We start from the raw sequence: 26271 nt of genomic DNA, 5'->3' as shown, positions 1-26271 counted from the left end.
CAGCTGGCTAATCTCCCACATCCCTTCCCAGTCCCAGTTGTGCACCGGTGGGGTCCCTCAGCCTGGCCTGTGCCCTCTTGCAATCCGGGACCCCTGGGGGATGTTGGAGAGCTGATCCCCCTCAACACAGGAGCTGCCCACTGGTGGTCAGTGTGCTCCCACAAGCCATTCAGCCAAAAGTCGGGCTCACAGCTGGTGAGCACAGTGGTGGTGGTGGGAGCCTCTTCCACCACCGTGGCAGTCGGACATCCCCCGAGCGCTCCTGGACTGCGAGAGGGTGCAGGCTGGGCTGAGGGACCCTTTCCTTCCCTCCCCCCCACGAAGTGCACAAATTTCGTGCACTGGGCCTCTAGTATTTTAAATAAAAAATAATCTCTTAATCAGAGCATTTTCCCTTTCTTCACTTCTTCATAAAAGCAAAAGACCTATTAATTATAATTCTTCAATGATAATTAACAATTGACTATGCTAAGAAAAGTCTTTCAATATACAATATTTTAATTGGAACATATTTATAATGCCAGACTACAGAATTAGAGAGTCCACATATAGAAGAGTACTAAATTCTAAGGCTATTATTCTAAGTTAGTTTAAACAGGAAAAAGGTTATTTAAATGTTTTAAACATAAGAGAATAAGATTAAGAACAATTAATGAAATTCTTAGTGAAGCCAAATAAAGATATTTGCAGTTAACATATACTTAATTATCCATCAAATATGAACAAAGGGGAATAAAATAATGAGAGCTAGAGTTCAATTCTTTACATGCAGAAAATTTATGAGCCATCTGCTATTATAAAATATCTTAGTTTGTTAACCTTTGTTCTGTTCAAAACAAGTTCTAAAAAATATTTTTAGTTCAATTCAAAGAAAATCAAGTTATTAAAAAAAATTATACGTGAAATTTAGAGTTTCCTACCATTCAAATTACTATTAAGGAGCAAGTAGAATATAGTCGAGAAGAATGATAAACTATTAAAATAAGTTTAAAATATAATTTTTGCATTTAATCAGTACAGTATAGAAAGAGGACTTTTACTCACCTATTACAATTACTTCTCCTGATGGAGAGCTTCAATGAAAGCATCAAGTTTTTCTTGAATTTCTCTAACTTTCTCTGTGGAGATAGAAAGAGATAATAACTTTGAAATAAATTTATCTTTCAAAGGCATCACAAATCATAGAAGACAATCATTCAATAAATGGTCTGGGATACTTTTAACTGTTTGGGAAAGGAGAGAAAATGCCTTTATCACCACACACCACCTTATATCCACGTGGCTTGTAGTAGCATCTCTCAAAACCTTTCTGGAAAGGGGGTATGGGATTTATAACAGACCCTTTTGAGATTCTAATGAAAGCTATGGGATCTTACACAGAAAGATGCATAAACAAACAAACAAACAAATAAATGTATATATATATACTAGAGTTCTCAGATTCTCTTAAGTCTGACTAAAGACACAGTTAGCAATATTTGAAACAAAGGATAAAATAAAAGAATGTAACAATTTTTTAAAAATTACAAGAGAATACAGGTATTTAACTGGTCTTAGACTGGGAAATAACTTTTTAGGTACCAAGAAAAAGATCCACTAATATGGCCACATTAAAATGTACACCTACCCTGTTTCCCCGAAAATAAGACAGTGTCTTATATTAATTTTTTCTCCCAAAGTTGTGCTAGGTCTTATTTTCAGGGGATGTCTTATCTTTCCATGCGCTAGGTCTTATTTTCGGAGGATGTCTTATTTTCGGGGAAACACGGTATATGTCAAATGTCCTAACATTAAAAGGCAAAAGAAATTGTAGGAAATATTTGCAACAAACATGAAAAGGGTAATTAACACTTTAAAATACATGCAAAAATGTACCATTTGAGTTGTGAATGAAGAAAAGCATAAAAACAACAGAGCCACTAAAACCAGACTTATGTATCTTATTTATTTTATTATTTTATTTTGTTTTATTTTGATGTTCATAGACTTCCAAAATAAAAATCTATAAATTCTCTAAAGATTTCCTTCACAAATGCAAACTATTCACTGAACATGCCAATCTCCTAGCATTAATTAAATATGGGAAAGTTGTGATTTATCCTATTTTGCTTCTAACTTAATCATGCAACTCTTATTTTAAAAAGTAGGTTTAGTAGGCATAGTAGCAAATATTTTGGTTCTTTGAACACAATTTAACCAATCAATGGGAATTAACAAGTGAAGTGACTTGTTAAAAGCTAGTGATGTTAGGGAATAGATGCAGAGCATCTACTTTAGATCTATAGAAAAATCATATAAAACGTTAATAATCAACATTTACATTTTTACATTAAAAATAGAAGTATTCTTTTTTACTAGTGAGACAGCACATGTGAAAAGCTGCCAATAAAAAGAATGTCCTTTATATGACTTCCTATTAGCATTAAAGGAACTCAACAAAGCCTATCATGGTTGCTTATGAAGAATACAGTCTTTACATTTGTCATATTCCAGTCATTTAACAGTTCTAATTCTTGGTACTTTAAGATGAGTACAAAACCTATAGGAAAAAAACACCCTATTGTTTTAATAAAATTATTCAAAGAGAAAATATGATAATAGTGTTCACAAAGGCAGCATTAACTCCTTACGTAAAAATTAAACTAGGCTTATTAGGAAAAATAATGGCAACCCAGTAAGCACACTTCCTTTACCAAAATAAGGCCACATTCTTATCTTTAAAATGAATTAATTTAGTTGCTTAGAAACAGCGTCACTGATTTTCCTCAGTGAATACTTACAGAGGTCTGCATAGTAATACAGTGCATCAGTTAAAGAATTTTAAAAAGTGGGGGAAGGGTAGAAGAAAACTTTGTTTTGCATATTGTCTCACAGAATTCTAGAAATGTATGAGTCTTTAAAAAAAATCATCTAGCTTCAATAATAACACTACAAATGGAAATCTAAAACAGGTGTTTAGAACCGTAGCAGCTTCTCTAAGCATTCACTGAGAATTGTTTCTAATTGGGAAGCTGGATTGCATGAGGAGAGGAACTCTGATTCTATTTGCTCCACGATCTGAATACAATCAGGCAGCTGCAGGCCGGCTCTAGCCATCCCTGTGCCCTGCCAATGCCTTCCATCCTCAGGGGACAGACAGTCTGTGAGAGGGTGATACAGGAGCATCCCTCTCAAGAGACTTTCAGAGCAACATCAATTTGTATTGAAACGGACCAAGAGCCACTTTGACGGCAGGTGTCTAAATCAAATATGAATTGTCCCAAAATTAGAGATAAGCCATGTTGTTTTCTAAATGAAAGTAAAAGGAGTATTTAATTATTATATAAATACCACAGAGTAAAAAATATTTCAAAAATTCCCATAAAAAGCTGTTTTTACTAATATTTTACAATGAGAGTATTAGGACACTGTATCCCTATCCCCTGAGACCTCAAGAATGACTCAAAGGACAATTAGTAAGATTTTAGGAAGTAATGGGGTAAAGAGAGGAGAGTGGAAATAAATGTTAAAAAATAAGAATTGTGATAATTTTTTTTATTTAGTCCTTTTAACACTAAGTAAAAAAATTCATTTCTTTGTTCCTTCCTTTGCCTATACAATGTACTTAATGGAGTGACATGGACACAGATGATCTCCTGCCTCCGAGCAGCATTCCTTGCTTACTCGCCACCCTCATTCCAAGTCTGTGAAGTATCTGCTCTGTTTGGGTGATTTCAAAGCCCACACTGTTTTTGGTCCTCATACAGCTCTGCAGGTACTGGTGCCAAAGCTGAGAACATTAAGTCTGAGAGTTGCCTGTCACATTCCTCTGAATGAGAAACACACTAGACCCGCTGCCACATGTGCACTCTAAGTGGTAACAAGACAAAGGCTATTATTTCCAGTGTATTTGTTATAAATTTTGTGTTTTATGTGAAATAAGACATGTTTTAGTAAAAACTATGGAATTGAATAGTTGCCAAGCTCCTCCTAGGTGCTAGCGATGGCTAAAAATACATATATAAAACATTATCATCCCCTGAGGAATACTGTCACCTTTTGAGCAGATTAGGACTATACACATTTGGAGAAACTCCTGAGAACAATATGTGTAGGAAACTGGTCCCCCCAAAGTTCAGCATCATCAGTATCTACAACAATGTCTGACTCAGTATACATACATGCTCAATAGGTACTGATAAGTGACAGTTTCAAAAAATATGCATAGAAAATAAGGACTATCAGTTATAAAAAAAAGAAAACAAAACAACTCGACAGGCTTCCTGGACATTACAGCAGTGACCAAGAGGGCAGAAGCCACGACCACGGGAGCTGGAGCAAACCTGGGAGTAGGAGGCAAGGTCCACAGGGACAATGAAGAGCAAGACAAGCTGGTGGGCCATGAGAATCACATGAGCAACACTAACAGGATCCTCAGTGGAAAACAAAACAAAACTTCAAATTAGATTGCATCTTATGAAGAAGGCTAAAAGATGCTGACTACACACACACACACACACACACACACACACAACCACACCACGGACACAGCTTTAGAAAGGAAACTGATTCCAGGCTTTAGAAGGAAGCTGTATTACAAATAATAAGCAGGATTATTCCCCATATTTGAATTCATTCATTTTAAATTCTGATGTAAGTTTTCAGCACTGTCTTATGTTATCCACTGCACAGAAAACGGAATTACCCATAAAAATCAAGGTTGAGAGTTAGCAATTAAAACTTTCTATTTTATGATCCTTCTAAATTAATGTCTCAGTGATTAGTGTTTTCAAATCCCCAACTCTTAGTGTATTTAGCTATTTCACCATTAGAAATTACTTTCCCACAGAAATGTGTACAGCTTATCATGACTAATTATAAAGCAAACTCCCTTTTCTGTTAAATATTTGTACTAAATATTTATAGTTGGAGAATTCTTGTAAAATTTGTGATTTACTTGATAAATTAAACCTACTCAGGAAGGGATTAAGATACTTCTATTTCTGTTTCACTGAAATAGCCAATTCTACATGCAGTGAATACAGAATCTACTTTCCATTTATCCAATATTTACCTAAAAGATGAACGATTTCAAACATCAATTCATTGTGCTTCTTGATTGAGTCATGAATATTCCTATAATCCCCAACTCATAAACCGTCAGCCTCAGTGAATGAAGTTCCTTCCTTTTTTCTTTTCTTCACATGACTTGGCACCCATTCAATGGCTTGGGTCTCTCTATCGCCACGTGAAATGACACTGCTACTCTCAAATTCTTTTTGAGTCTTCTGACACTCATCCCAAAAGTCTCAAATATAGACTAATCTGTAATTAGGTTTTGAATACACTGTGAATACCAAAAGGCCAATCCCAGGAGAAGGTTCACTGTAGTGGTTAATAACAGTTTAGAACAGGAACAAAGAATCACACACAAAACATTACTACATGCACTGAAATAAACCTTTTACAACTTTTGATGTTTTTAAAGAAAGCACAAAGAAACAAGCTGCAAAATTACTGATGCAGTGGACTTGACGCAAACCACTCATCTGAGGATCCTAATGTGCCTCCACGTAACTGTTTTATAACATGCTGCACACACTTTGTAGCAAGCTTGAGGACACTTTGTAGGTGTGATGCTGCTGTGAAAAGTTGTTCACTAAAGTATGGGAAATTAAAGGATCATTTCTTATTATGTACTATATGTTGTTCCTGAAAAGGCTTGCTTTTTATTAGACCATTATGCTATACCAGTAAGTGCTCTTTAGAAGTTCAGTGTTTAAAGGAATAATCTAGGGTACAGGGAAACAAAGAAAGAGAACAACAAAAAAGGCGAATAAGAGATCAGACCCAAGATTCTCAAAACTAACTCAAAATCTTAGATTTAGCACAAAGAGGAATGTGCACATTTTACAGTTAATGAAAGGAAAAACCAAAGGTAGTCCAAGAGATTCTAAATCTAACACTTATCTTCTCAATCTTGGCCCTGTAATTTTTTCTCTCCCTACACACACACACACACACACACACACACACACACACACACACACACACTTATTTTTAAACAGACTCATTAATGAAGACAAATAAGATTACTGCTTATCACAGAAGAAGGCATCATTTCCTTTATGTTCTGGAAAGCTATTTGAGATTGGTATGGTCATTTCAAAGCTGGGTGGGGTCCCAGATTCACAGGGGATCTGTGAAAATGGTAAGAGTCTCTGGGTTACTTCCATTGCTTCAAAAGTCCAAATGAAAATCTTTGTTTGGGCTAGAATTACATCTACTTGCATAATTATCATTTAGTGTAAGTTCATTATTGTAGACAAATCTTCCAAAACAGAGACTTTACAGGTATACATAATAATGAAAGGTATTTGATGGAAAAAAGGTTATATAAATCCTGGTCTAACACCCCCAAATAATCAAAAGGGTAATTATTTTACCTGATTTTTAGAAAGATAAAACAATGTATGAAAGGGTATACAATCCTGTGATCAAAAGATCGAGTGTCAGCTTTGCCTTTAATTTTATGACTATAGACAAGTCACAGTCCTAGTTTCTTTATCTATAAAATGAAGGAATCTGTCAGAAGAATCCAAAGCCCATGTTACTTTCAAACTTAGGACTGACAGGCACTATTCTAATTAATCATGTTTTAATTGCATCTTTTATAACTTGTTTATTATCTTTTGTTTACTACCTAGTATCTTTTTAAATTTCATGTTAAGCTCCTAGTAAAAAAATGTAATCACAAATGACAATATTATTCTTACAGGGCTATACAATTCAATTTAGAAAGATAGGTTTTTCCAGGAATCAATGTGGGACTGCTTGTCTGAATCATATACTTACAAAAAGCCTGTCATTTAAAATCACTCAGCCTAGCACAGCACTTGCTAGATAGATGCCCATGAATATTCATAGTTCATTCATTCATTGTTGAGTGATCTGATTTAACCAGTACTTAATTTAAACATTAAAGATAATCATTTAAAAATTTTGCTATTTTCAAACCCCAAAAACAATAGCATTTGGTGGGGGGAGTGTTGGGGGAAGCTGCCATAAAGAAAGTCTGTGAGGTAAAGTATAACTTATGTCTACTCAATATATAAAAAGCTCAGTGACTTGTGAATAAATTTAGCTTTTTAAAAACTCTTTTAATTGTAAGTATTTCTATCAAGCACCTTTTGGTTAATATAATCAAAACCTCTTAAAATGCTTTAATATTTTTAATCCGAATTCTCCAAAAGACTTCAGTATGGATGAACTTCAAGTAGCCTTATACTCAGGCCTTTATATTGGTTAGGCTCTTCAACTTTCCTAAGTAGATGGCAACCCTAATTTCAGTTCAGCTAACTAATAGGTCTGCCCTTAACTAACAAAGAGTGGCACCATTCCAGGTTTGTCAATGTCAATGAGTGTAAAACCTTGAACTTTCTGTTACCTGAGACTTTCTAAAAGGCTCAGCTGTAAGAAATATTATTTATGGAAGATTAGATAGAGGATGCATAATTCGTCTATTTCTCTGGGTTTTATAGATTTCATCTTTAGATCAGCCACACCAAATAGCTATGTATCTGAACTGCATCATTATGATTTTGCTCACAACTGCTTATGTTATTTGCTGACATTGAGAACATGAAAAAGCCCCATAAAATTCATGATTACATACAGCCATCTGATTCACTATATCATACAATTCAGTGTTATGAGAACTGATAAACTTTCTCTCAGGTGTATGTTCTGAGAATACCTATGTTTCATCTAAGCAACTGCTATGTTGTTGTTTCAGAGTTACCATAAGTCATGTAATCCACTTTGCTTTCCATTTTTCTATCAGTCCCTAGGAACCGCAAGGCTAAATTTGTAGCACACTTACAGCAAAGTACCTAGAACCCTGGAGCATGTATTTTGAGGGGGTACCAATCTTACCCCAAATTTCACTTGCCTGAATTTTATCTTCCCTTCCATTTAACTTTTCCATTTTTACCTCTGCACAAGATAGGTCTTTGTAAGCTGCCTCAAATCCTTTATTAGGATAAGGTAGGAAATTAATAAACTATCATGTTAATTTGAGGAAGATATATTACTAGGTAGCTAATTCATATAATATACTATAATAGTCTAAAAGTGGTCTTTTTTATACTGGTAATCCCTTTTATGCCAGTAATTCAAGAATATTTTTGGGATAATATTTGTTATATGTAAACTTCTATGAATATATCTGCATGGGAGAAAAAAAATAAGTTAATATCTGCTCAATCCTTGGATAAATGATAAATATCTATACTTAAGTATTTATTTTTAGCAACAGAAGATTCACAATTGGCATTCATGACTGTCTTTTAAATGCAAAATTAGACTAATTCTACCTTAAGATTATAAATCTCCTGTTAATTACTTTATTCTGTATCCTGTACATAAAATGCTCCATATTAGTTACATATATCAACAAAAAATATAGTGAAAAAAAAATCTTTTAAAGATATTTTACGTGCTAATTCATTAATAATACATTGTTTTATTTTCTCCAACAAACGTTTAAATAAATACACTATCTCAAAATGAGCACATTCTTTTGTTCCTAGTAAACAATCTAAAGATCAATATAATTTTTAAAATATGATTAAGGTAATTAATTGGGAAAGCTTTAGCCTAATAACTAGTAAAATAATAGTCAGTCCCAATCAATTGAGGTTTTAAAACAATCCATCATTTTTTCTTTTCTATTTTCTTATTCTTAAAAGTATATTTTATCCTGAATTTTGTTAGAAAAGTTGAAATATTTTAAGAAAAGGAAAACCACCCAGGCAGCCCTTAAAGAGACAGGACATCATTTATCACTTGCAAAGACAGATTTATAAGAAGAGGGCCCCTTCTGTTCCTTTAAGGCTGCAAAACAGATGGGAAGTGAATGGACAGTCAATGGGACAAGAAAACACATGCTGCTGTATGTATGTTCCCAGCATAAGAAAGAGGTCAAGATTGTAACTGCATGACTGGGTCCTGGAAAGGGTCTTTCTTCAAGCTGTTACAAAGACAAACGCTGTTCCTCATCCCGCTGTCAAACTGTTATAAATATTGGTTTGTCAAAAGGCCTTCCGTGCTGAAGCTTTAAAAAGGAGGTGTGACAGATGAATGAATTATGAGAATGATTCTTAAACAGTCAACTCATTAATGTAATTTTAAAAGTAAAAGAAAATAATACAAAAACAGAATGTAATTCTGATTTATGAACCAAACTAAAAGTTTATGAAAAAATATGGAATTAAAAACTATAGGCCTTAATAAAGTTATTAAGTGACATGAAAAGCCAAAATGAAATATATCTTTTAAATACAATGCTGTATTAGGAAAAAATATTATTAAACTTATCACAAAAATTAACAGGCATTCATGTTTCATGAGGTTGATCATAAGTTTTCAGTTATTTCTCACAACAATCTTGTAAGGAGGTATCATTACTGATACTGGTTTCAGAGCCTTCACAATAAGGGTCAAAGAAATGAAAATAGCTTCAGAATTAATTCCACATATTCATTACTTTAGAAAATCACCTTTAAACTTTAAGTCACAATTTACTTTTTTCTATAGGAAAGGGAAGCAAAAATATTGCAATTGCAATTAAGAATACATACATAGATTTATCAATCTGGGTCATCCTTTATGAAGAATGAAACCATTACATATGTCTTTAGGAGACAAATCCATTGTCCTAGATACTTAATTATTAGTTTACCTACTAGAACCAACACAGTGAAAATAATGTAAGAAAGGAAGCAAAATTATATGAACTTGGTTATCGACAGTCACCCACAAGAACAAGCCCAGAGGTTAAAGATGAACAAAATCCCAAAACAAATCTAAAAATATACTATCGCTAACACGTGGTTAGTCCCAGCCTTGCTATTAATATTAAGGGTACTAGCTAAGTAATTTCCCTCAATGAACATCAATTTCCTCATCTGAACAATGGGGATAATAGCTTACAAGCTTCAGGCCTCTATAAGGTGCCAACATGGACAAACATAACACATTTAGTCAAGAGTACAGCTTTCAACAAATGTAAGGGACAGATATTGAGTCCTAAGCAGGATTTAGATTCCAAAGTTTCAAATCAGGCAGTTATATGATAACTAGAGGCTTGGTGAATGAAATGTGTGCCTAGAGTCCCTAGGCCTGACCTGCAATCAGGGCTGATCAGGTTCCCCACCTCCTCCATTTCTCGCCACCTGTGTGCCACCACCACGCATTTCCACCAACTTCCCACCTCCCCCTTCCCTTGCTCTCTCAGTGCCCCACAGCCACAGCTGGTCACCCACCATGTTCTAGACCGCCCCCTGGTGATCAGGACACGTCATAGAGAGTGATCACACTTCCCTCTTGTGGTCAAACTCTGGAGGGGACACTTTGCATATTGGCCATATATATATATATATATATATATATATATATATATATATATATATATAGACTAGAGACCCAGTGCGCACACACACACACACACACAAAAAAAAATTAGTGCACGGTGGGGGATCCCCTCAGCCCAGCCTGCACCTTCTCCAATCCAGGACCCCTTGGGGGATGTCTGACTGCCGGTTTAGGCCCTCTCACAATCCTGGACCCCTGGCTCCTAATCGTTCACCTGCCTGCCTGCCTGGTTGCCCCTAACTGCCCCACCCCCACTGGCCTGATGGTCCTTCACTTACCCCCCTGCTGGCCTGGTTACCAATAACTGCCTCTTGCTGCTGGCCAAGTCATCCCAACTGCCCCCTCCCTGCCAGCCTGGTTGTTCCTAACTGCCCCCCTACTGGGCTGGTTGCCCTCAGCCTACTTGCCCCTCATTGCCCGCCCCCTGCCAGCCTAATTGCCCCCAACTGCTCCCCCCCTCCCCCCACCGCTGGCCTGTCACCCCCAACTGTTCCCCCGGCCAGCCTGGTTGCCTCTCATGGACCTCCCCCCCTACCCCCGCCCGACTGGTTGCCCCACGCAGTCTATTTGTTCAGTCGTTTGGTCGTCCCTCACTAGCCCTCCTGCCAGCCTTGTTATAGGCAGCCATATTGTGAGGGTGTGAGGGTTAATTTGCATATTCTTTATTATATAGGATACTTCCTATTCATTGTTTTCTCTTGATTGCCAGCAATATTAGAAATTTCTTACAATTTAAGTAGAAATGAGAATAAAAGATTACAAAGTTAAGAATCGAGTGGATGTTAAAAATTGAAGTGGAAGGCAAACATTCAAAGGTTTCCTGTTTAAAAGAGAATTAAGATCAAAAGTAGCTAGAGTACATAGAAGAATCAATCCAACAGGTTTAAGCTACAAATGACTTGAACATTTTTAAAGAAAGTAGAGACATAAAGGAGGTACAGGCATGCGTATTAACAGCCAGCGTCCTGAATAGAGAAAGGGATTAGCTTTCAAACAGGGTAATTTTCAGTACATGTTCTGCTACAAAATAGCCTTGGTATACATGACCTATTTAAAATAATTGTACTATAGGTTTTACTTTCACTAATGCCGCTTTTCCTCTCAGTGAACCTTTTTGAAATAAGTTTCTATAAAGAAAATTTAGCCTACTCTGAGAAACTTGAAGTAGAAGTATGATGAACTGAAGATTACCGGTATAAGAGAAAGCCAACCTAAGATCTCTTTATGAACATGTGTGACAGAAACGATGTTCCTTAGACCACATTAAAATTGTCTTAGAATACAATGCTACAGTGGTTACTTCTTGGTAGTGGCAATTGTTATAAATTTTGCCATCTATATTTTCTAATTTTCCACAAAACATATATACTACTTCTATGATAATAAAAAGGATTAAAGCAAAAATACCTAAACATTTGGCAGTGTAGTTAGAGAAGACAGGAACAGTCTGTACATATGACTCAAAGTAAAACCTGACATCAATAAAAGGAAAGACTAACAATAAAAGACTGAGTTCCTTGGCCCAGAAAAAGTGTTCTAACTGAACTTCCTTCTATAATTCAAAATACTAAAACTAAGGAAAAATGAAACAGTTTTTATAAGAGAAATTAAAATGGACTCTTTTCATACACAGTAGATAACAATGACACACAGAAAATCTATTATCTTAAATGAGATGCAAAAGCTTGAAAACTTCACTAATTCAGGACAGATTTCAATTCACTCATATATGACAGATCCATGATAGGCAGTTACTGGAAATGAGATTAAATGAAAGTGAATCCTAACACTTAGGAAGTGCCTGATGAGCAAGTGCTATGTGGTCCCATAAAACAATCATCAAGAAGTTATTTGGAAAAATATTCTATCACTTTTAAGACTGATCATATAATGAATTAGCTTCATCATTTCCATGACTAATATAATTAAGAATATGAAATTATGCTCATTTGGGAAAATAGTTTAGAAATTATAAAATAGTAAAACATTACAATTCCCTTTTCCCTTAATCCCCTCTCCAACTATCCCGAGAACCTCATTTCCCAGAGGTTACAAGTTTAGTGTGCATCAATTTGTCCTTCAAGATCGCTCTTTTTTTAAAAAAATTATTCTTGCTTTGCATAATTTTTTAAAATATGCCATTTAACAGGCCAGTGGATTGTTTGTGATTACCTTATTTTCCATGACTAGATTCTATTTTTTCCCCATCTTAGAGATGAGAGGATGCATAAAATAATTAAAAATAAAACAAATCAAAGTTTAATCCCATGTTCAACAATGTTACTTAATTTGTAACTCAGTCAGTAAGGAAGTGGTAAGTGTTATTAGCAAGGGAAAAACAACAGCCTAATTCGTAGCTCTAATTCTATCCACTGGCCTTTTTACACATAATATACACATAAGCACCTATCACAATAAAGCATAAATAAAACCTACTTTAAACGGATAAATGAAAAATTCAACCCATAAATTACTGAAGAGACCTTTCTTATCTTTATTCTTATTTTAATCAGTTAAAACCTGAATTTAAAGCAGAAAGAATATACTTGCTAGTAAGACATGGTATACCAGAGAAATATTCTTTTAATCTTGAACCAATTTACTAATACTCTTCAATATTGCCTTAAAAAATAGACTTGGGCCATGGAAAATGTGCTTGACCTATAAAGCCCTTTTATGAGTCTGGATTTTCTCATCAATAATCTGGAAAGCACACCACTCAGGTGAGGAATTCTGTTTGTAAATAACTACTTTCTAACCAAACTCTCCCTGAGGACTGCTTGATTCATTCTGTCTCTCTTTTTCTCTCCCCGTTACCCCCTCTCCCCCCCACCCCCAACTGCCCCTCTCTCATTCTATGGAGACTCAAGGTAAAAATAATCTTCATTATCTTCCTTAGATGCTTTAGTTTAGCAATTTCAGCTTACTATGAAAAACATTATTTCAGAGGCAAAATTTAAAAATTTAATCACTTTTACCCTGAAAAGATGACTTAGAGACCATTAACACTGATAACATACAATAGAAAAAGTTACTTACTTAAGTATAAAATTGTTAAAAAGAATGAAAATATTCCAATCAACTTTAAAAATTCCTAATAACCTTAAAAAATTATTAAAGTGATTCAGTGAACTGGCAATTAGGAAATCATTGGTGACCAGAAAGAAGTGGTTTCAAAAGGGATGAAAGGCAGATCAAAGATGTTAGCAAGGGGGTGGGTACAAGGTGAATGTAGCAAACACAAGCTGCCAGGAGGGAAAGGAGATGGTAGCTTTCTGGAAGGACAGAGTGGAAAAGAGTTCCTTTAGGATGTGAAGTGAGAGCTTCTTTATGAAGTCAAGAGACGGGGGTGAAGACAGAATCTGTATAAAAGCTCACAATCAAACAGTCACAGAAGACATACAATATGTAGCATATAAGTATTGTGAAATTATGAATGAACCAAGTCACAGTAATAGGTCAGTCATAGTAAGCACAAATTTTCTCCCCCGAAATTAGTTATTTTGGTTGCCTAGACTGGGAAGCCTGCCTTCTGCTCAGTTAAATATCACTGGCAGTATCTCAGGAAGGTTTTTAACCACCGAGAGAAGGTAAATAAGTAGGGCAGAGGAAAAATACTGGTTTTGGACCCGTGATAATGATCTAGAAGAAGGCACATGAGAGACATAAGAAAAGAGAGGCAGGGAAAAGACTGCTTAGAAATGTGCTAGAAGCCAGTAGATGAGAAAAACAGTACTGAAGTCTTTTAGTTATTGGCCAAAGAAACAGTAACAGTATTTAGATATAAATGATGTTGTAGGGCTTATGGTCCTTACAGTTCATGCTTTCTCTCCAGGGCAACTGATTCTATTCTCTGTGGTTGTGCTTTTTTTGTTTGTTGTTTGAATGCTCTCTGGGCCTATCTAGCAGTCTATAACTCAATTGCAGTCCCTCCTCCTTGAAATCCCTTTAAAATTCATTTTTCATGGTTACATCTACAGAAACAAATTTCTACTTCGATATAGATCAAATAACTTACCAAATTTTCAACAGTCACACACGTTTATCAGACTCTACTAAAAGAAGATAGATGTCAATTATATCCCAATCAATAACTAACAGTACTGCTGCAAACAGGAAGAGCTGCACTAGTTCAGGGGCAGAAGGGTGGGTGGTGGTGACCTAGAACCAATCACCTATAGAGGGAGACTTGTCAAAATATGCGTGCCAGAGCCAGGCTCTGGAAAAAGTTTTAAACCTCGGACTTTCCCTTTCTATAGTAATTTTAAGTTCCAAACTCTGACTCTAATAATCTTTCTATTCAGTCTCTCACTGCTTCATGGCCACTATTTGTACCCATCCTGGCCCTCAAGCACATGGCGGGTATGGGAGAAGCTCATTAATGTGGAGTAACCTATGAAAATCAAATTCAAGAATGTCTTGATATTTTTCTTTTCTAGATGAAGAACAACAAAATCACACTGGCTGAGGTTCCATCTACATATGTTCTGACTACTTTTTATTCCATTTTTAATGTGGCATGAAGACATCTTTAACTCACCTATTAATTAGAATTGTTTCGGAGCTAGTGAAAGGTCTTTTTAGATTCAAGCGGCTGTGCAATGCTTCTCTTCAATCTTAAACTTTTAAAGTGGCAGTTCTGAATCATTCTCCTGATGCTCCCTTTTTATCATAATTTTAGAAATGTACATTAATTATGGAGAACAAAAGTTTTCATTACAAAACTGATTTGTTCCTGAATATCTGGTAGCTGAGAGAAAAAAAAAGAAGTTTCCATTTGTAGTCTATATTTCTAAGTTTCTAAAGTCAAAACTGAAGCTCCCTCACACTAAGATACAAAGCTTGTATCTTTGCTGCTTTCTAATTATCAAGAGAAAGCACAGGGTGGAGGATAAGAGGAGACTGGGAAACTGAAGAGACACAAAGACAAGCACCAAAAGCATTGTACACTCCCAAGAGAAACAAACTTTAAGCTTCAAGAAACAATTGCTTGCTGTCTGGGAGATGCTCAGGCATCAAACAATAAAGAACAGTCAACAGAGGCAAGAGGCCGAGCATGCCGCTGTGATTCCTACTCTCTAATCCCCGGCTCCAATAAAAAGGCCAGCTGTTGCCACCTCGCGTAGGGAGTCAGCAGAGCAAATTAACTGCCAGAGAAAAAAGGCGCGGATATTGGAAAATTCTAATTTACCAGCCTCTTTAAGTTACACTGTTTTTAAGGACATCGCATTATACCATTAAAATACGCCTGTGCATTGGTAGCCCAAGTACAGGAGTTTACTGCTGTTTTCACAGTTATTGGTAAGTAAATGAGATATAAGTATGAAGTATTCAGTATTGACTGAAGCATATCTATGAAGTACAAGAATTATGAAGAAATACACTGAAGCTTACTATAAAACATTTCAACACTCGCAAACCAGCTTAAAAAAAAAAGCCTCAATTGCTTCATAAAAATTCTGCATTTGTTATAGCTAGAGCCTAAGTCTCTAAGCACGTCACATTGAAAAGCAGTGTCTGAGTTTGGAACACTCAGATACTACTTAACCGTGGTGGAATTTGACAGTATACTTCAAGAAGTGATTAGAAGGCACACAAAGAAAATGAACTTCCTCCAATCCTGTTCTGTGACTTCGCTTGCATTCAGTGTTCTAATCTCTTACCCAGATGTTCTAATTCTATCAGTTGTCATATCATTTGAGTGCAGGAAGTACAAAGGATTATGATCATCATCACTAATATGTGTGTCTTTCTGACCTACTCTATAAAGGATATTGCCAACTATGGAAGTATCCAAATGTAGAGAACCATTTTATGTAATCATAGTTTCTAATGGCTTGAGTTTTTTGTTGTTTTTTTCTCCCCTCAAATTAGTTTGGCACAATAGATAAAAGACTTGGGGGGAGGGGCGATTCTTGACTTTACCACTTATTATCTATGTGTTTCTAAGCCTCCATTTCTTTACCTATAAGAAAAATGACTATACCTATGAGAATGCATAAAAAGCACAAAGCCTCATATCTGGGAGAGAAAAATACATTTATACACAGTTTCAGATTCTGATACCAAAATGAAAAGGAATGCACTGTAAAATAAAGAAAGATTCCGTAGTTCTTAGAGTGATCTAAATGATTCTTCGTGCTCCTTTAGTTCCTGGGTATCAATGATTCTTTGGTTATGTAAACAGAGAATGAAAAGTGTAACTCAGTAACAAGAGTTAAAAGAAACCTAAGCTCTGAATCCTAAGCAATTAATTTAAGGTCCAAACACTCACAATAACCTAGTTAACAGCTGACACCATATTCACGGCAAACAATAAGAAAATTCCCAGATGGACTGATGAAACTCAGTTTAGCAACACTGCCAGCAATTACCACCAGTGCTTGAGGTGGATGGAAAACCACCAGTGCTTGAGGTGGATGGAAAACAAACTGTAAAAATAAATCTGTGAGGTGATACCACTATCACTTGTTCTATATGATGACAACTATAAAATAAATTTTATAAATCATAAAACAGAGCATAATAGAAAGAAAAACTTTGATTTAAGCTATAGTATACCAATCTTCCCCTCTCCAAAGAAAGCATTTTAAAACTGCAGTCTGTTTGAATAAATAGGTTGGAAACATTAAAAATTCTGCTGGAAATCCAAATAGATTTTATCCAAGTTAACACTATTAAAATATCTATTTATATCCTTTGAAATAAAATTCACTACTGAATCAAAATAATTTTATCAAAGTCAAAGTGGGCATATTTACACACCAGACAGGTCTAAGTGGACTAGACACTGCAAATAAGAAACTAAGGTGAAAAGATGAGCTGTGTAGCTTACTAAACTATTCATGAAGTAACAGTCTTTTGTCAACTTCAAAGACATATTTTCAAAGGTGTTGTTTTCTCTCAATTATTTTCATATGAGCCTGATCCATTATCAGTTATAAAAATACAATTAAACATTTTTAATGTAAATAATCCTAAACTTAGAGAAAAGTTATCAGAATACTGCAAAGAACATATTTTTTCCTTAATCATTTACTGCCATTATGCTCTTAAAGCCCCAAATATTCTATTGGTATTAGCTACAAACAAGGATCTTTTCCTAAAGAATACCAATTTAACAAAGTTTAAAAATTAACACTGAGGGACTACTTACTACCTTGTAACCCTCAGATTCCCTTCTCATTTTATCAACTGGACCACTAATGTCCTTTAGAGCAAAAAGGTCCCGTGCAGGCACATACATTGCATTTCTTTAGTTTTCTTCAACCAAAACAGATCCCAGTCTTCCCTTTCTCGCATGATAGTGATGTATTTGAAGATTACAGGCTATTTTGTAGACTGTGCCTTAATTTAGGTTTGTCTGATGTATCTTTATAATGGGACTTGTTATATATACATTGCTGGTAAGAAGATTCTAGAAGTGATGCTGGGTTCTTCTCACTGCATTCTATAAAGCATCCACAGGTCTGATTTGACTATTACTGATAATACTAACTTTGACCGCTTGACTAGGTGGTATCGCCAAGGCTTTTCCAATGTAACTTTACTTTTTTAAAATATTTTGTATGGAGATATTTTGTGTGATTGCACAAACATCCCAATCCTCATCACTGATGTTATTCCTTTATTAATATAAATATAACATGGATTTATTTTACTCAATGGGTTATAATTTATAACTATCATTTATTTTCATATCCAAATTAGCCTAGTCTTGGCGAGCTGGAGCCTCTTCAAGCTGGCTCTATAGCCTGTTGACATGTTCCCACCATTCTTCAAGTAATTCCTTACTTTCTACACCTTAAGATGCCCCAGGTTCATCCTACCTTTTCTTGCTCCAGCTATAGAATCTACCATACCTCCAAAAAGATCTAGTTCCTACATATGACTCCTCTTCCCAGGAGCCTCCCGAGACTAAAAGAAGTAGGCTTCTCTCTCATTTCTTTGACCTCCCTAACTCCAGCTTCATGGTTTCATTTCACTAGTGAACATGGTATATCTTCTTTAGAAGAGGAGAGAACATGTACTACTTCTTATGTACTCATCTTAAAGGCTAACTGGTTGGTGAATCTCTGAAGTAAAGTGGTGAAATAATTTAAAATCAAGCAAATTTAAGACTGACAATTAATGTAATGCATAAAACTACCAATCTCTACAATGTTCTACCCTGCACAATTTTAAAATCACAGTAAAAACTCTCCTGATTGCCTCTCTTCTCTAAATTGATAACTAACATGCTATATTCTAACTGAATATGCTATATTAGACACTTTGAACTGTGTAATGTAGTAGTAATTGTTAAATTCTAAGTTTTCTCGCTGAAAGTATCTATGACCAGATTCCCAAGTGTTAGACTGAAGATAAACAATAAGGAGATGTATTCTTTACAACTAATGGACCAAGTCATGGCTCATCTCTCTAAGGGGGATTAGTGAAGCTGAGTCACTAGTGAAACACTTGCTTCCAAGCACATTACTTGGTACATTAATGCAACCTTAATATTATTTGAACAAAGGTAGTCAATCATTTTAAGGAAAACCAGCAGAACATATGATCTGGCTTGACAATGCACAAATTTGTGATAGTAATGCACTTTCTTTAAAAAATCAAGTTAGGAATGAATGGAAAATGATGGGGTTACACACACAATAAGAGACACATCATTTCCTAAATCACTTAAAAATGTATATGCTGGTAAAATACATGGAAGTTTTCACTGTCTGATAATATGTCCTGAGAAATAAAAAAGAGATATACTATATACATTATATCAGTGCTTCTTGGAACAGTATTAATTTAGCATGAAATTATGAGCCAGGGACTTCCATATGGTTTTGAACTAATTCTATTAACAATGCCGTGCATAACTATTAAAGTACGCAGTCATTTTCATAAAGGAGCCAAGGCTCTGGGAGATACCTGCCCCAGATAACAGCTAATATAAGGCAACTCGGAGTTAAAATAGATCTGTAAGTTGGCACAAACTTAACTATGTTGCCAAAGTGACATGAAAAACAAAAACAAAAGAAAGTCAATAGAAAATGGAAATAAAAGTTAAAGTATGTTTCAAAAAAAGATTATTAAAGAAATAAAAGGAAAAGCCAGAAATGAAGAGCTCAGATAACTTAGAAATGGAGAGAGAAGGAAAAGATAAGCTGTGGAAAATAGCATGCTGCTTAGACTCAGGGTATAAAATAGGAAAATTGCCTGCTTTCTCATGGATATTCTACTACTGTATTATATTGATATAAATTCAGCTTAGAAACAGTTTTCAAATTTGAAGAACTTCTTTCTATTCAGCATATGCTCTTTTAGATATAAGAAAACTCAGTGGATAATACATTTAAGTATAAAATGAAAGACAAAATACTTTGTTTCATGAAGCTGTAGTAAGGGAAACTTATAATAAGGTAGGTTCAAAAAGAAGTTCCAACCTCCAGTATTTTTATTTAATAATATTAATCTTCCACTGACTTCCTTAGGTTTTCGAGGATCTAAGTAAATCTTAACAGGCAAGCAAAACATCTTAAAGCTAGGAACCTAATAGCATCAGGAAAGAACTAAATAACTCCACAAAGTGGAGTGAGGATGGTGGAGGGGAAGGGAAAGCCACACTGCCTAGAGCAGGTGAGAAGATGGATCAGGTGTAAGAGGGGGTTCATATGGGGGAGTTGGTGTCCTGGCTTAGAGGTGAGGAGAGCGTCTGTGTAGGAAGGTAGTTTGGTGCAGGGCATTGGAGCACAAGCAGGAGGAAGAGGGTGTCTCCATAAAAACACAGTCTGACTTCAGGTGAGGAGGGAGTCTTTGTGTAGAGTGCAGGGAAAGGGAGAATGACAGGGGGAGATGTCTGCATAAAGGGACAGAGCCTGAGCTCAGCAAAAAGGACTCCATGAAGAGGGCATCCTGACAAGAGATGTCAGGGCCCAGATGAGTGAAAAGGGTACCAACACAGGGGCAGGCACTGCAGAGCTGGCCTGGAGTCAGTGTAAAAGCCTGAGCTGGGTGAGAGAATGTTCGTTCAATGAAGGGGAGAGTGATAAGTTTGGTTACATAAAGGAGCACTGATCAAAATAAGCAAATATATTAATGATACCTAGAGCCAGTTTTCTCTTTGTCAGAAAAAGGAGTTACAAATATGGAAAAAAAGAGAAAAGAACAAACCTTGGATTATTGAATTCAAATGATAAATATTGGTGTCAACTTATGGTTTTCAATACAGACATATTATGTATGACCAGGAATATAGATGCAAATGTGTGTATATGCATTTAGGAATGTACAGGCACACATGCAGTGTTTGTTCCCTAGCTCTTTCCACCGAAAGGCTCTGGGAACTGTAATATTCTATAACAATGAGCATATCAGTATACCATTCTCAAAAAAAACCAAAAAACAGTTGGGTCAGGTAGAGTACAGAATGAGCATGGAACATCTTGTAACATGGAAGGACAATATTAGGACAAAAGGGGAACTTGGATGGTGTGTGAAATTAGACACGTCATAATCAGTATCAACATCCTGATTTTAATGGTTGCTAGGAGAAAACTCTTTATTTCTAAGAAACACACATTAAGATACTTGGAAGTGATGGGGCTTCAAGTTAGCATCTTCCCCGCATATAGTTCAGAAGAAAAGTTCTTTGTATATACTTTTCTGTAAGTCTGAGGTTAAATGGGTGAACAAGGAATGAAACTAGGGATGGTGAAAAGGCAGCTAAGTTAAAGTTAAAGGCAGGAGGAAGTACTTACTGAGGTCTTCAGCCAGCTGAACTCGTTTACCAGTGAGCAACTTCACCTTCTTCTCACCATCTTCAGCGAAATCTTCCAGGACTTCCTTAACATTTTTCTCTAATCGCCTGACTGTTCAAAGTAAATAAAAAAACCTGAGGAGCACTGTTTTTATGAGTGGACAAGGATATGAAATTAACAATACGTGCAGTAAGTTCTTATTTTTCTCAATGCATTAGATCAATTAAGTTCAGACTTCTCACAGTTACAGGGAGAATATTTACCTATTATTCAGTGCTTTTAACAGCATAAAACTAATATATTTTCTAAGAGAGGCATATTCTCAAGCCCTGACACTTTAATAGAAATACAGATTTCTCAAAAAATCTAAGTGATGCTTAGGAGTCCTTCTGTAACAGAGTTTTTCTGTAATAAAGAGAGACTCCTGATATGTTTTATCTCCATTCTTTCCAATTATGATTTATTTTCATTAATATTTTAAGGGCAAATAATAATTTTCAGTTTTTCAAATAAATCTATTATAAAGAAAGTATATGGACATGCTATTATAAATGGATGTTATTACTGTATATTTTATGCCAAAATTAGAAAATGGTCCCTTTGTGGCTTACCTTCAGTGTTTGTAAGTTGTTGTCTTAAAGTATTTGCTGTGATAGCAAGCATGCGCTGTATTCGCCAAAATAGGACAACATCGTTGCATTCCAACTGAAATATCAGGTAATTAAGATTATCAGATGCAAATTTAAACATAAATTTGATCATAAACACAGACAACTACTAAATAAGAGCCTATAGCCTAAGTTTTAAAAACATGCAGACTTACCTAACATATATGTATATTCCTATTATAGATAGAAGATACTGAATAATTTCTGCACAGGAGCCATCAAATTCTGCATGATTTGGGTTCTACCTACCACATACCTATATAACTTTGTTTTAATTCCAATAAGAAAGCAAATAAACTTGGGAAATAGGGTATTTCATTGTGTTTTATACAAGTAGAAATCCATAGCATATTATACCCTTAATTTGTATTTAGTTTCAACACATAATCATGTTAAAGTATGTCCTTAGGTTAACCTCTTTTCTTTGAGTGTATTCTCAAGAAACATTTGAAATTCAGCTGTATATGAAAATAACTAATATATTTTTAAAGAGAAATTTATTCTGTAGGGAGGTCTTCTCAACATTTAAAATTAGGCAAAAAACTTGTCACCTTTTATATAGGTGCATTTAATTGTAAATTTATTTTAAGCTGCTGAAAGTTCAAAAGGAAAGCATTTTAGGGGGCTCAAATAAGATCACTGATTAATACAGCATTTTCAGGATACATTTCAAAACATTTCTGCTTGTAAAAAAAAGTGCTCAAAATACATCATTTGCTGCCACCTACAGGCTACTTCGTAAAATGTGACATTAAGCTATAACTATCCATTCCAAAAACTATAGTGCTTTGAAATAATTTAAAGCAAGATTTTAGTGATAGAAAGAATTACAACCTAATATAGGAAACTAGGACAATAAAAACTGTTTTACAGTATTATTTCCACTATGCAGTGGATGACTATCTTATATACATACACACACACAACCATGCATAGAAAGAGTTGAACAAAAATATATAAAAATGTTAGAGAAGCAGTCCAGAGATGGAAGACGGTGACGACGCCTTGCCATAATAGCAGTCAGCAGCTGTGTATCACTGCAGGTTGCCCAGGACCAAACCAGAAAGGGTCGGACATGCATTACCACCATTTGTCCACCATCCAGAACTGAAATATCATTGCTGATATGTACACATAAGGAACTGTTTGACATTAAAATTGGGTCTCAAAAGAACTGTTGGCCCAGGAAGAAACTCACTACAGACTGATTATAACCATTATTGCTTGTCTCATTTTTGATTCTTATATTTCCAGTAGGACATGATCTCACTCATCCTAGGGGAAATGGTGAACAACATAGACTGATGAATAAGAACAGACCCAGAGATAAGGAGCCATGGGTCAGACTGTTGGACCTCAAAGGGAGGTGAGGGTAAAAGGAAGAGATCAACCAAAGGACTTATGTGCACACATATGAGCCTAACCAGTGGTCAAGGACAATAGGGGGGTAAGGGCATGAGTAGGGAGGGGGGTTATTGGAATGGGTATTGGAATTGAGGACAAATATGTGATACCTTAATCAATAAAGAAATTTTAAAAATGTTAATTAAAATTACTTCTAGGTGAAGGGTTATAAGGGACTATTTCCTTTTGCATATTTTTTACATTTATTTATTGAATTTGCTTTCTACAATGGGAATGTATTATTTTATAACAGAAGAAGTTAATTCTTAAAAATATTTTAAAGTGGTTTACTGCCTATTACATGCACACACAATCTTACACGGGGATGATATGCATGTAAGATGCAAATACTACTACAGTGGTAAATATCTTTGAAAAGATAGGGGTTAGGTTACTCTTTATAAATCACACATTTTTTCCAGAAGATCAAAAGACTTAAAATCAACGCTAAAGCTAAAGTTTACTTTTAAACATCTAAAATACTATTGCTATAAACCTTTCTACTTGCTTTTGGAAACCTTACCTCAGAATCTACAAAATGCCTTTGATAGTAATAAAAGCCTCTTCGACACAGGTTACAGTGGTTTAGAGCTGTTTTTAAGAAATGTCTTCTATAAACTTGGTGCCATGTGTCCTTAATCTAATGAAAAAACAAACACCAGAGTTATTATACACTTGTCAAGTTAATCAAACACATTCCGAAAAGTCACCTACAAAGCTTATTTATATTTAAAAAAATTAAAAACAATGACAATGTTGTTATTCTACCAACCTTTATCCATTAAATTTTTTTAAGACAAAGATTAGATTTACTAGTAGTCTGTCCCCTTACCGGTTTATGTACTTCAAAATTTTCAGTATTTTTTAACAAGCATTGCTGTTATAGTCAAATAATCATCTTGTACAGTAGCTAAAGTAGGGATTATCTTCCCATAATTCAAGCTAAAGATTCCAAGGCAATAAGAGGTTGTGAGCCTTGGACACAGTTAGGACTAGAAGGTGGTATCAGACCATGTTCATCAACCAACCCAGCAATATTTCCTTTCTGATTATTAAATTTCAGTTACCACATCACTATGATCCCCTATCCCTGTTATTGCTATTACACTCTGTTAGTGTTCAAGGTTCTTTCATACAACTCTTTTTTTAAAAGCATAACAATATTAAGTAGGTAGAGTAAATATCATCACCATCATTTGACAGGTGAAAAAAGGGGCTCAGAGAGATTATATCAATTACTAAAGGTAATATTACCAGCGAATGGAATGAAATTGTACTAGAATTCACGTCTCCTGACATTTAGTCGAACCACTATTCCAGTCAGAGTACTTTCCTACCTTTTTGTTAGCTTCATAAAATGCACTGAACAAAGTGTCTCCTGGAAAAAACCCTGAGATTTTCTTGCTCACAGAAAGTGATTAAGATAAGCAGCCAATCCACATCCTACTTATGGACAAAGTTCCTCCCTTTGTATTTACAGCCACAGAAAACTTAGAATTATCAAACTGGATACAACTAATTATTAATGAGAACTAGGACAATGTGGATAAATTAAATCTATGTTCATACAATCATTAGTCTTAATTTCATATATATATAAGCCTAAGTGACCATTAATGACTAAATGACCAGTCGACCAGTTGCTATGATGTGCACTGACCACCAGGGGGCAGAATTTATATGTGGCTCTGAAATTTTATACGACTATACCACTAGAATTACTTTTCTCATTGGGTTTCACTTAAGCTAACTTAAGCTAATATTAAAGTGAGGTTTTGATCCTTTACACTCTAACTAGGAAACACAGGCCCAGAAACACTTTTATTCTTATATTCCCCAAATAAACATCATGAAGGAAAGCAAAAATTAGTCTAAACTGTAATTATTTTAAACCTGAGATTTATTATAAGAGAGGGAAAAGAGAATCCAAAGGCATTATCCAACAAGAAACAAAAATTAAGGAAGCAACTGCATGCTTTTGGCATATTTATTACCAAGCTTGGATCGACGTCTACTCCTCGGGATTCAAGGTTCTTCCGGACTGTAGTTATCTCATCACTTGCAAGATAGGCTGGGTGTTCCTCGTTACATTTCAACATTTTCTCCAATTCACTCTTGGTTTCGTTGTGAACACACTTTAAAATGTTTCAAAGAAGAAAGTATTTAGTTGGTTCATGATTCGGCATACTTGTAAAAACAGAGTCCCAATTTTAATAAATATATTACTATTGCATAATAAATGACAGAAGTTCAATCACAACAAATAAGAACGTACACAGTGCCCTGGCTTATGCATGCAGAACAACTATGAATTATGAGAGGCAAAAATGAAAAAAATTTTTTAGCCCTATTTGTTTTATTTTACTTTTGCTGAAATATTTTACACAGAAAGAGGTAATATTCTATAAGTGTTTTACAGCTAATAATTATATGACTGTAAGGACTTATACCTCTTGACATGTTTCTTTCACAACAAATTAAATATAAAATTCATAGTGAAATTTTTAAATAGTCTTTTCATTAAAATATCTTGCTTTAGATTGCTTCTGTAAGGTACCCATTATCTTAGATTCATTCCCAGTCTCTTCTCTATAATTGTTCATAATCTCTTCATCAAAGGAGGAAATGTATACATACCGGTGAAAAATTTGAAATATGACTCTCATACAGTATGAAATTAAGTTCTTTTCATTTAAAATATTTCATTTATTAATTGATTTTAGAGAAAGAGAGGGAGGGAAAGAAAGAAAGGGAGGGAGGAAGGGAGGGAAGAAGAGAGGGAAGGAGAAAGAGAGAAACATCAATTTGTTATTCCCTTTATTTATGCATTCATTGGTTGATTCTTATATGTACCCTAACCAGGAATTGAACCCTCAACCTTGGCGTATTGAGACGATGCCCCAAATGAGCTACCTAGCTAGGGCCTATCTCTTCATTTTCAATTCTTCTTTTAAAATTGCATGTGTAAAAAAGCTTCAAATTTACTGATTAAACAAGTCACTACCACAGAACTTAGCCCAAACTATATTAAGCTA

At 35.1% G+C, this 26271-nt stretch overlaps 1 protein-coding gene across 4 annotated transcripts in view; it reads right to left on the bottom strand.

Annotated features, from left to right (window-relative positions):
• Positions 1-26271, bottom strand: part of OPA1 (OPA1 mitochondrial dynamin like GTPase) — an 84334-nt gene that overhangs the window by 4596 nt on the left and 53467 nt on the right. For all 4 annotated transcript variants that reach the window (XM_084871537.1, XM_084871539.1, XM_084871538.1 and 1 more), the window contains 5 exons: positions 25231-25371; positions 23760-23876; positions 21776-21869; positions 21165-21275; positions 1045-1118 (listed from right to left, as the gene is read on the bottom strand). In XM_084871537.1, the coding sequence (XP_084727663.1) occupies positions 1054-1118; positions 21165-21275; positions 21776-21869; positions 23760-23876; positions 25231-25371 (528 nt within the window). In that variant the 3' untranslated portion in view covers positions 1045-1053. The remainder of the gene's footprint in view (positions 1-1044; positions 1119-21164; positions 21276-21775; positions 21870-23759; positions 23877-25230; positions 25372-26271) is intronic.

Source organism: Pipistrellus hanaki (assembly GCF_964339955.1).
Source record: "Pipistrellus hanaki genome assembly, chromosome: 2".
NCBI lineage: Eukaryota > Metazoa > Chordata > Mammalia > Chiroptera > Vespertilionidae > Pipistrellus > Pipistrellus hanaki.
The sequence above is the reverse complement of the archived record's forward strand: the minus strand, read 5'-3'. Positions and strand labels throughout refer to the sequence as shown.